Raw genomic sequence first — 12,630 nt, 5'->3', positions numbered from 1 at the left:
ATGTGTGTATATGCAGTTATCTGAAAATACATGGCACTGCGATCCTTACTACTACTGTCTGCACTACTGAATACAAAGTAACCAAAACATCTGCATGCAGGATGCAGGAGGAGAGTCAGAGGGGGGTTAGGATGTGCCATGCCACCATTCCTGTTCTGGACAGATACAACTAGATAGATACAGTAGATGTTTTTCCATACTCTAAAAAGAAGCAGTGATTGGCCAGTGATATCCATCAAATTCAAAATGGAATTTTCAACGTGCTTATTTTAACAATGATCTGGTCTGTATAAAGTGTGACTGGTACATATGATGGTTAACTGCAGGTTTAACCTTCCTCTGTCTGCACATATTCTTTACTTTCATATTCCCCAGTTAACTAGCAAACTTAGAAGACAGGTTTCAATGGATCATCTCTCTCTCACTATATATATATATATATATATATATATATATATATATATATATATATATATATATATATATATATATGTATATATATATTATACTGTATATATATATATATATATATATATATATATATATATATATATATATATATATATATATATATATATATATATATATATATATATTGCATATATATTATTATATTTATATCTTTTTTTTTTTTATACACTTATATCCTGCTTGTGTTTAAAAAGACACTAGTCTTGGTTAGGAAAGGATTTGAAGATGTACATCGAGCACCATGTCCCATTTTTTAAAATAATTAATATAGACAGAAAGAATAGGGACTTTAATGTGCTAATTATATTATTAAACAATCGTTTAAAATGTAACACTTTATTTTATTTCAATTAAAATATTTTTATTGTAGTTTGTTTCACATGAGTATTGGGTGCCTGCAGACAGCAGCAACTATCTCTGTTTTCTCTAAATTCTAATTCTGAATATTCTAATTCTGAATATTCTCCAGAACTGATAGTCACTGTACATGGGGAGATTTACTAAAACTGGAGCACTTAGAATCTGGTGCAGCTGTGCACATTAACCATTTAATTTCTAACTTCAGCTTGTTCATTTAGGCTTCAGCAATAAAATCTGGAAGCTGATTGGTTTCTGTGCAGAGCTGCACCAGATTTTGCACTCTCTAGTGTAAGTAAATAACCCCACTAACTGATAGCAGAAATGGTTACTCTATAATTGTAGCTATAAGGAAGAGTAATGATAGGACTGATTTTTTTTTACTTTATCAGAAGAAATGGTAGGACTGATTATAACTGATAGAGTCAGTGCTATCATTATTCTTCTAGCACCAGCAGTTGAATTATAGAGGAGTTATTGTTTCTCTATTATTGTAGCTATGAAGAAGAATAACGATAGGACTTACATGATTATAGGAAGATCGCTACTCTATCCGAAGTAAGAATAACATAGGGATGATTGTTACTGTATCCCTGTAACTGATGGAAGGATAATGATATGATAGCAATGATTGTTACTCTTTATGATAGAGTAGCAAGTCTTTTATGCTCCTGTTTGCTAGAAGGATAGTCAGAGAGTTGATTGTTACTCTATCTTAAAGAAGAAAAATAATGATTGCCACTCTATCTGAAAAAAGGATAATGAGAAGAATTATTTCTACTCTATCTGATAAAAAGATAATAATAAGAATGATTGCTACTCTATCTGATAAAAGGATATTGATAGAAATGATTGTTACTCTATCCCTGGAGCTGAGGGATGATGATGGGATTGATTGTTCCCCTGTCTGATAAAAGGATAGTGTAGAAATGATTGTTACTGTATCCCTGAAGCTGATAGAAAGATAATGATAAGAATGATTGTCAGTTTATCTGAATAATGATAGACTTGCTGATACTCTGATAGAAGGATGCTGATAGGATTGATTGCTACTGGAGCTGATGGAAGGATAATACAGTATTCTATGAGAGAGGATCATATATGTCACACTATTTTGCTCTCACATTTATTCCTGGTGGAGCAGTAATACTAGAATATATCCAAGTGTTTTCTTTCTGCTCATCACCTGTATAGGATTCAGATTGTCTGTAGTAGGGTTGTATAACCGTGCTCCCTTCATCAATGTAGTGTATATTGTTGTAGACTAAGCCATACATTAGCCAATGTTCTTGTACAATTTTCCTTTATATTTACCAAAATCACATAATATGAGGTCAAACCTAAACATTTTCAGATTGTATGCAATCAGGCAGGCTCTTGCATTACATAGTTGAAGGGAAATCTAAAGGATATTGAACAAGAAAATTGTATAATATATGGCCAACTTTAGTACAATGTTTGTGCTGGTGAAATCGGTGAAAGGAGAATGTTAATATTAGACACTTAGTTCCTGTAATCAATCTGAGAACAGGAGGATCTGACACAAGGGACAAATAATTGAACCCCCACCTTCCCCCCAGCTACCTCCTCTGGTCATTTATACTTAAAGGGTCAGTAAATATACATCACAAAAAGTTCTGTAAAAAAAGTTTAATAACAATCATAGATAAATATGTAAAAGTTTCAAAAGCTTATGAGAAATGAAATATCTGAGATAAAAGTGGTATTGTTGGGTTGATTCCCTCCCACACACACCTGACCTCCTGTCTAGTAATCCTATAGAAGCATACTGCAAATGGCCACTCCTAGCCAAAAATGGATGCTATCACAAGTTAGTACAATGTAAAACATAACCTGTATGGGCACATTTGCATCTCTATTTCTGAATGTTATCAGTAGCACAGCTTGTATTTGTGGTTTACAATGACAAAGCTTACCTATAGCCCTGACTAAAGCAGGAGACAGTCAGAAGCAGGTACCCACATCTTCACAGTTGTCAGTGCCCCATACTTTCCCCCAGTATATTGGATGATTGTCTATATACATTAGGCACATTTATCATGTGCAGCCCTCACCCCTTCTCATTTCCATAGAGGTTACTGGCTCCATTAGGAGTTACAGGACACTCTACTAGGTGATTAAGGGTGTTGCTGGCTGTACTTTGGTTTCATGTAAGGTGGTTGGGTTAAGTTAACCTGTAAAAAAGCATGGATGTTCAGCTCCTAAATGCTGAAACCTGAGCTTACTGAAGTAAGGCACAGCAAAAGCAGCTAACCTCTGCTAATTCAGAAGCATGCTGCTCTGTAACAGAATCCCCCTGTCCTAATAGACATTAAAGTGGTACAAATGGTTAAGGCACAATAGTCTCCATAACACCATGGTCAGTGCAATGGACTTGACTGGATCTTTTTAATACAAAAATATATAATACAACTGTGCAGACAGCACAAATCAGTATTCCCACATGATATCAGAGCTTTGCTTACACACCCCAGACCTTTGGTATGGAGGAGGGGGAGATTTGGGAAATGATTGGGAAGGGAAGCTTCTTCTGGGAATATTATTCACCCACAGTTCATGTGTGTGCCTTGAGTGGGTGATGACCTGAAGCAATTCACAACTCCCATCCCACCTTCAGGTCATCCCTCTGCTGTGCTCTAGAGCTGGCTAATAAGGCACACATACATTATACAAAAAAAGAGAAGTGCTACGTCCATGGATCAAAAGTGCTACAATGTGAAGTGTCCGCAGTGACTCTTTGGCGTATGTCAGATGCTGTCATAATACTGACTTCTAATGACAATAGATTAGGATAATGGAATGCTTTGTTGTGGCTCAGGGAAGGAATTTAGATTGCGCAGTCAGCAGGATATTGAGTCATATTAACTAGAAATAAATTGTTCTCAGGAGCTCCTGTATAGAAGTTAAAGGGAAAGACAAAAGGAGGTGCTGTCCGTAGCAGCCAATCATCCGCTTTTGTTTGCGCTGGAAAGGTGACAGCTGTAAACTAATTGGTTGTTAAGGACAACACCTCCACTTTCCTCCCCTGCGGCGTCAACTGCCGTGTATTTACTATATATGCCTTGTTCTGGAATTGGCAATTGTCTATAGTTGTATGATGCCAATCGGTGCTATCAAAGATAAGACCCATCTTTCTCTGAGACCAATCAAACACCTTCCTCTCCCACCCCTGCGGCACCAACACCCATGTATTTACTGTATATGCCTTGTTCTGTGGTTGGCAATTGCCACAGTTGTATGATGCCAATCTGAGCTATAAAAGGTAGAACCCATCTTTCTCTGAGACCAATGAAACACGTTCCCTTCCATCCCCTACAGCACCAATTCCCATAGATTTTCTTTATATGCCTTGTTCTGTGGTTGGCAATTGCCCATAGCTGTATGATGCCAATCTGTGCTATCAAAGGTAGAACCCATCTTTCTCTGAGACCAATCAAACACTTTCCCTTTCATCCCCTACAGCACCAACTCCCATGTATTTACTGTAAATGCCTTGTTCTGTGGTTGGCAACTACCCATAGTTGTGTGATGCCAATCTGTGCTATCAAAGGTAGAACCCATTTTTCTCTGAGACCAATGAAAGACAATCTTCCCTCCCCTGCGGCACCAACTCCCATGTATTTACTGTATATGCCTCATTCTTTAGTTGGCACTTGCCTATATTTGTGTGACGCCAATCTGTGCTATCAGAGGTAGAACCCATCTTCCTCTGAGACCAATGAAACACAACCTTCTCTCCCCTGCGGCACCAATTCCCATGTTGTATATGCTTTGTTCTGTGGTTGGCACTTGTCTATATTTGTATGCAGGTCTGTCTTTAATACAGGGCAAAAGGGGCAGCTGCCCTGGGCCCAGTCATTGTTATGGGGCCCAAGGGAGCTTCCCCTTGAACCTGTACTGCTCACAAATAGTTGATAAGTGGATTTGGGAGGGCCCAAGAAAAAGTTTGCCCAGGGTCCAATCAATATTAAAGACGGCCCTGTTTCTATGATGCCAATCTATACTATCAAACATAAGACATCTTTCTCTGAGACCAAGCAAATGCGTTCCCTTAGCCATACTTGTCATTAGAAATGAAAGTCAGGGTCATAAACAGGCATCATTTTTGAGGCTATAGGTAATTAAGTTCACCCGGTTCACATCATTTCAGGGCTTTAGTATTGCATAGATTAGGGAAATACTGATTTCTGCATCCGATTGTCCTCACAAAAAAAAGAATAAAAAAAATAACAATAATAATATATGTATAAAAATGTCCACCATTCACGGGACAATAAGCAGCAACTCTCCCCACTACCTTTGGGCAGAAGAAAAGTTGAGTAGATGGTGGAAGGATACATTTTTGTAAGACTCACGTCTCTTGTGGGATAGTGCACCAGAGCCTTTGCACAAGTCCCTTTCAAAGTGCTTTCCCAAAGTGCGCTCATCCTCCTGGTCCCTCAGTGATGCCTAGCTTCAAGCTGCCACTGATTGGTCTTTGGCTATCTTGGTGGAGGCCCATCTCCATACTGTTTTGCAAGGGTGGCCTTTTTGGTGATAACTGTCCATATTGTCCATGGCTGCGCATGTGCTTTGGATTGCGCACCCCTAAAATAGGAGGCTCAGCATGGGAGGAGAATGTTATGGGGAGGAGAATCTCTCTATGATCCTGCTATCAGTGCCCAGGTGGGGACTTTGGCTTAACACCTCAGCTGCTTTCTCCTGGGTCAGTCCCAAGTGCTCTGCAGTAAACTTGGCCAAGGGGTATAAACTTTCTATGGTTTTGGGGTCATTGAGGAAGTGTGAGGTCTGGGAGAGGATCTCAGCAGCTTTCTCTTGCTTCAGGCCCAAGTGGTCAGCGGTAAACTTGGCCATGGCATAGACACTATCGGAAAAGTCCAGCTTAGGTTTGCCATCTGGTCCTGTGGTATGCATTTTCATGTGGCTGATGAGGTTCCTTTGTTGAGCAAACTTGCCCCCACACACCTGGCATTCGTAGGGCTTTTCCCCAGAATGGATCCTCATGTGCTCGGTCAGACGGTACTGGCGGGTGAAGCGCATGCCACAAGCATCGCAGGCAAATGGTTTGAGGCCCAGATGGCTCCTCATGTGACGGGTCATGGTGCCCCTTTGGGTGAACTTCTTCCCGCAGATGCTGCATGGGTATGGGCGAGTCAGCCAGTGGGTCTTCTCATGCTGGCGAAGGGTGGCCGGGTCTTTGTAGGACTTCTCACAGGAAGAGCAGCGGTAGGGTCTTATGATGTCCCCTAAGCTCTGGTTGGACTTGTCTAAGAAGGGCACAGGTGGGTCCATGTTATCTTTATGGTACAGCTCTTCCTCGTTATGGGCTTCCACATGGGCATTGAGCTGTTCACTGCTGGGGAACCCTTTCCCACAAGGAATGCAGACATAAAGGTTGTCTCCATAGCTTTCTGGCTCATAGAGATGGTTGCAGTGGTATCTCTCCAGGTTGGCAGAGGGTGATGGGTCCCCACTGCTACCAGTCTCTTCACTGGTGCTTTTATCATCATCGGGCTCATTACTCTCAATGCTGGGGTATCTGGGTTGCTGGGATAAAGGGGAACCCTCCCCTTTGTCTTCTCTGTCCAGATCCTTCTCTCTGTCACTCTCATCCACATAGTTGACCAGGGGTTCAGGCTTCATCCAGTCAAACATCAGATCTCTGCTCTCAGTCCTGCTAAGGTGGTTATTGGAGACATTGTTTCTATAGGAATCTGAGTGCTGGGCAGGTGGGGTGCTACTGCTGCTTTCCAGCTTCTGGTAGGGATGGGATGCTTCTTTGTAGGAGCTGTGGTTGGTGAGAACACTTGCAGCTACTGGAGGACTCTCTGGAACTGAGGGCTCTCTGTTGTCACCATCTGGATGGTGCTGAGCAGAAGGTCGGCTGGGGCTTTTCTTAGAAAGATCTAGTCCACACAATGGAGAGCAATGCCTTTCTGGTGGGCAGAGTCCATGTTGGTGCAGCTGATTCCCCTGAGACACCGAAGCATAGAGCTCTCCACAATGTGTGTTCATGGGGTTCACAGGCTCACCTGGTGCTATGTCTATAGGTCTAGGCGTGGAGTTAAAGCAAGACTGGATAACAGGTGTGGTGGCCCTTAAGCCCCTTCCAAGACTCCCAAATGTTGGGTAGCCTGCTGTCCTTACGTGGCAGTACTTGCCATTTCTCTTTAGCTTCTTTTTGCACAGAGATACCAGGTCAGAGATCTGGAGGTAGCTGGCAGCTGCCAACACTGCCCCAAACAGCTGCTCGCTGCTGGGCTCAGCATCCCCCAGCCTTCCTGTGTAGATGAAGTCCAGGATGATCCTGAAGATGCTGGGGCTCACCATTTCGTGGTCCAGGTTGATCAGGTTATCATGAACAACCAGCGACTTCAAGTAGACGCTGCTAGCAGCTAAAATGTTCTTGTGTGCCCGGAACAGGGCGTTCTGTACCACAATGATCACATCACACAGGAAGCCTTTAGTCCTCTGGCTGTTCAGCTGCAGAAGAAGTTGTCTCGAATGACTTGGTACCTCCATAGGATCCAGCATCGTGTTCAGTTGTCCACCTGCAGAGACACCAACATCTTATGAAATAGGGGCTTCTGGGACCAAAAGGTCATTACATATTATACAAATACATAGGAGATGGAAAGTAATCAAGAAAGAGGAATTTGTATTTTTAGAAAGAAGATTGCATTCTCTTTGAGCAAGCAAACAGTAAATAAAAACAAATAAAAAAATAATAATTAATGAGGGTACTTGCACACAGTACTGATTTTTGCATATCAGTATTCCTGGCTGAAATTTCTTACATGCATTTTGCACCTGTTTGCGCATACACGCCTAAAATAAATGCTAGCTCCCAGGAAAAAAATTCTAATCTTTTCAAATTATTATTGTACGCATGTATATGTGTGTGTTTGCATGCAAACGTGAATAAAATACTGACCAGCAATTTTTGTTTCTGATCTATACACAGCGCGTGTTTAGGCACCTGTGTGTACAGGCACATTGAAAACAATGGTCTGCATTTGCATCAGTAAAAAAAAAAATAATAATAATAAAAAAAAATAATAATAATGCCTGTATATGCCTAAACTGCATTTTCAGGAATCAGTGTGCGAGATTCATGAACTGAAACATATCCTTTCCCAGTTCACACCACAAAAACGTCCTCCAGATCCATTCTGGATGCGTTTCTACGTGTGCGTTTTTAATGCTTTTTACATTCTAGTGCGTTTTTGATGCGCTACAGTTGCTGTTTTTCCTGGTTTTTCACCCTGCTTTCTTAGTGCTTTCCAGTACATTTCTGTGCAGGAAAAAAGCCTACTTTCCATGCTTTTTTGATGCACAAAAAAAAAAAAAAGATCTGCACTGCATGTGGTGTGATCTAGCCCCTATTAGTGGCAGATATCAAATATTGATGTAGCCCCTATTAGTGGCAGATATCAAATATTGATCTAGCCCCCATTAGTGGCAGATATCAAATATTGAAGTCTCACTCTTTTATTCTACTATAACCTATAAGGATCCTCATACATGCTACAATCTGACCACACAATCTCCGTACAATCATCTACCAAAAATATGTAATATGAGGACCTACCTATACTATCCAATATAGCAGGCTCTTCTATTTGATACTTGGTAGATCAAAGGAGATTGTACAATTGGATTGTAGTGTGTGTGGGTTGTTTTGGTAAGCTCGCCATGTCAGATGAGTACTTGTAGTGCCACAGCAATGTGAGCATTATTCTGTGTGAACAATGTTAGAGATACTAATATATACTAATACTAATATATATATCCACAATGCCAGTATTGATAAAAGATTAAGCGAATCCTATTGATTTCATTGCACAGCAGCCAGTGTCACCAGCCCAGCTTGGGTCCCAGTCTGGTGTCCCTCTTGTCATTTACATTGGCATGGCCTCAGAGTCTTCTCCTTCTGATTTTCGGTCTGGCCCAGCTGCACTGCTGGTTATCTGGTTTCCATTCTCAGAATAAAAACATCGCTTTCAGATAGGAACTAGACTAGATGAATACGAGGCAGAGAAAATAGAATTTCCAGGCTGGTAAGGTTTATGAACTGAGATGATTGATGATGCATCACCCTAGACAGGACAATCTACTTCTCTGACTTCTAAACGACCACAAGTTACAGTATCGGTGATTGTACAAACAGCTACATAACGTTTTTATGTGCCTTGATTGAGAAAAATCACCAATATTGGACCGGGTTGATTTAAAATTGGCTACTTTTTAGGACCGATTAAAATTGTGGAATGTGTGTTAGAATCATTCAATCATACCCGATGCTCTCTGTGATAGGGAGTGCACCATAAGCATTCTTCTGTTATAAGGAATCCTGAAATCTTTTAGAAGACACATTCATTAGGTTCAGAATATTTTTATATTTTATGAGTATTTTTATCCTAGTGGTGACTTGTATAAATTGCCCTACATTGTATGAATTATCTTACAAATATTAGAAACTTGTAAGATAAGTGTAATTAGAATTCGGACATATCTTTACTAAAGCAGTAAACTAGATGTCCTATAAATGAAGGTTGTGCTAAAATGGATTTTATGACATCTTAAGGCATTGCCCTAATAATGTACAATAATCACACAAGTGTTTTATAGGAAATAAAAATGGTTAGAATAGGCGAGAGTAGTGCTGAGTATTACCTTGTGGGGATCAGGAGTAGGACAGATACTATTATGGGAATAGATTGTATCCTAGTCTATAAATGGATCTCAGCAGAGTAGTACTGGATACCTCGAGATAAGCAGAAGGATATCGAATTTATTCTACAACTAGTACAAGTAGTAAGTAGTACTTTGCTATTAGCAAGATAAGGAGGGGTTACTGTGCCGTACTACAGACAGTAACTAGTCTACAAGGAGCAGGAGTAGTAGTTATAGTATCTTTCTGGGGGCAGGAGAAGAGATCATCCTGCAGGATTATGCAAATTGGTGGGTCTGTGTATTGGATTGGACTTTGCAGTAGTTAGGCAGTTGGTACCTTGCAGGAGGGGGTAAAATGAAATATATATTTGAACTGGGGGCAACAAAAGTAAGTAAGCACCTTGGTGTGTAAATCTATCTATCTATCTATCTATCTATCTATCTATCTATCTATCTATCTATCTATCTATCTATCTATCTATCTATCTATCTATCTATCTATCTATCTATCTATCTATCTATCTATCTATCTATCTATCTATCTATCTATCTATCTATCTATCTATCTATCTATCTATCTATCTATCTATCTATCTATCTATCCATATAATTAGTTTTCCAGGGGCAGCAGTAGGGAGCATCTTGCTGGGAACAGGAGGGGGGTTGTACAATGAAGTACTTCAGATATATTATCTTTTTTCTAGTTTAAAAGTAAATTAGAATAAGTAGTATATAGTGAGCATCCTGCTAGGAGAAAGAGGTACAATTAAGGATATATAATTTGTAAAGGATATATCATTGTATGATTCACAGATGAAAGAATAGCAGGGGTAGTAGTGAGTACATTGCTAGGAGCAGGAAGAGGTATCGTGTTGTATTATAGACAGTGTGATAGTGAAATATAACATTTTAGTCTAGCAGTGGATTGGTAGCAGCAGTAGCAGTTGGCATTACCTTAGTGGAAGCAAAAGATTATATATATATATATATATATATATATATATATATATAAGAATTTTAGTCTAGCAGTGGATAGGTGGTTGCAGTAGTGATTAGTACCATGCTAGGAGCACCAGGGTATCTATAAATTACTATATTATACCATTAGTAGTAGTAAGCATGTAAGCTGCTGGGAGTAGGAGTAAATGTGTATATATATATATATATATATATATATATATATATATATATATATATATATATATGTATATATATATATATATATATATATATATATATATATATATATATTTTTTTTTTTTTTTTTAATTGATTCTAGTCTACAAGTGGATTCGTTTTAGGAGTAGTAAGTAGCCCTATGCTGGGTGCAGGAGGGTATATATAAATTAGTAGTAGTAAGGATCGATACCTTGCTGGGAGTAAGAGGGATATGTGTATTTGTAGATTCTTGCAGTGGATTAGTATCAGAAGTAATAGTAAGTAGCCTTATGCTGGGTGCAGGGTGGTATTAATAAATTAGTAGTAGTGATAAGGATCAATACCTTGCTGGGAGTAAGAGGGATATATGTATTTGTAGAGTCTTGCAGTGGATTAGTATCAGGAGTAGTAGTAAGTAGCCTTATGCTGGGTGCAGGAGGGTGTTTATAAATTAGTAGTAGTGATAAGGATCAATACCTTGCTGGGAGTAAGAGGGATATGTGTATTTGTAGATTCTTGCAGTGGATTAGTATCAGAAGTAATAGTAAGTAGCCTTATGCTGGGTGCAGGGGGGTAGTAATAAATTAGTAGTAGTGATAAGGATCAATACCTTGCTGGGAGTAAGAGGGATATGTGTATTTGTAGATTCTTGCAGTGGATTAGTATCAGAAGTAATAGTAAGTAGCCTTATGCTGGGTGCAGGGGGTAGTAATAAATTAGTAGTAGTGATAAGGATCAATACCTTGCTGGGAGTAAGATGGATATATGTATTTGTAGAGTCTTGCAGTGGATTAGTATCAGGAGTAGTAGTGAGTAGCCTTATGCTGGGTGCAGGGTGGTATTAATAAATTAGTAGTAGTGATAAGGATCAATACCTTGCTGGGAGTAAGAGGGATATGTGTATGTGTAGAGTCTTGCAGTGGATAAGTATGAGGAGTTGAGGAGTAGTAGTGAGTAGTACCTTGCTGGGAGCAGGAGGAGGAGGTACCGTGCAGGATCACAGATACTCTGCTGTCAGGGTGAGGCATAAGGTGCGGGACTTCCCAGCTTTTCCTCCTCATCGCGTCTGCTGGCTGGTGTGCCCCCTTCTCCTCTATACATACAGCTTTTATTCCCTGCAAACATGGGGCTGGGGGTGGCTAAAAGCCCTCGTAGGCATTAAGAAAATGACATCACCACCGCTTCTGCTCTCAGCTGCAAAAACCCCATATCAGGAACCATCACCCCCAAATCACTCCTCCTTCTTATCACTGACAGGTGCCCCCCCCTCCTCCCCTCCTCCTCCTCCCCCACAAACCTGTGACTTCCTCCTTGCACCACCTGCATTGCTGTGAATGTCCTGGCAGGGGTGTCCTGGCTGTCACACAATTCTGGTGTCAGCTTTCATTGTTTGGGTGGGACTGCTTGTCTGCAATACACCTAGTATTACTTGAAGCCCCCCTGGGGTTTGTTTGGTCATGTGACTGCTTATAAAAACTACCATAGCATAAAGCAATCTGGAAAAGAGCACAGAGAAGTCCTGCCCATTGACATATCCCTGTCACTTGTCAGTTCCATTCGCAGAAGCCTGTAAAATCCAGTGGTATCACACATAATGAGGTGTTAAGAGGCTTAGGGACTTTAAAGAGTTGGACTAGTTACATTGGACATAGTGGGATTAATATTAAATGACCCCTGTGGAGTCCCAGTACCCTCAGGACCCTCACTGGGGGGGGGGGGGGGGGTGTGTATTACAAGGACTGCTGTCATAGCTTGATCAGCAATTTGTAAAGTCTAATTTGTCCTCCTCATTCCCCTGAGAAAAGGCTGTCTAGTGGGGGGATTTATGGCAGGGGGCATTATCTTTACTACAAGGAGACCTGTTTCCTTCACAATTATTGATCTGATAAGCAGGAACAGATCAGGGAAAGTGAGAGGAAGAAGCAGGTAGATAAGACCAGAGAATTG

The 12,630-nt window shown here is 40.3% G+C and overlaps 1 protein-coding gene across 3 annotated transcripts in view; it reads right to left on the bottom strand.

Annotated features, from left to right (window-relative positions):
- Nucleotides 1–4,857: 4,857 nt before the first annotated feature.
- HIC1 (HIC ZBTB transcriptional repressor 1) overlaps nucleotides 4,858–12,630 on the bottom strand; it is a 12,401-nt gene continuing 4,628 nt past the window's right edge. For 2 of the 3 annotated variants that reach the window (XM_082244274.1, XM_082244276.1), the window contains exon 2: nucleotides 4,858–7,400. In XM_082244274.1, the coding sequence (XP_082100400.1) occupies nucleotides 5,470–7,400 (1,931 nt within the window). In that variant the 3' untranslated portion in view covers nucleotides 4,858–5,469. Of the gene's footprint in view, nucleotides 7,401–11,644; nucleotides 11,766–12,630 lie in introns of those variants that run through there. The other variant, XM_082244275.1, reaches the window with a different exon arrangement.

This window comes from Pelophylax lessonae (assembly GCF_965119305.1).
Source record: "Pelophylax lessonae genome assembly, chromosome: 2".
Classification (NCBI taxonomy): Eukaryota; Metazoa; Chordata; class Amphibia; order Anura; family Ranidae; genus Pelophylax; species Pelophylax lessonae.
This window is presented reverse-complemented; position numbering and strand designations above follow the sequence as displayed.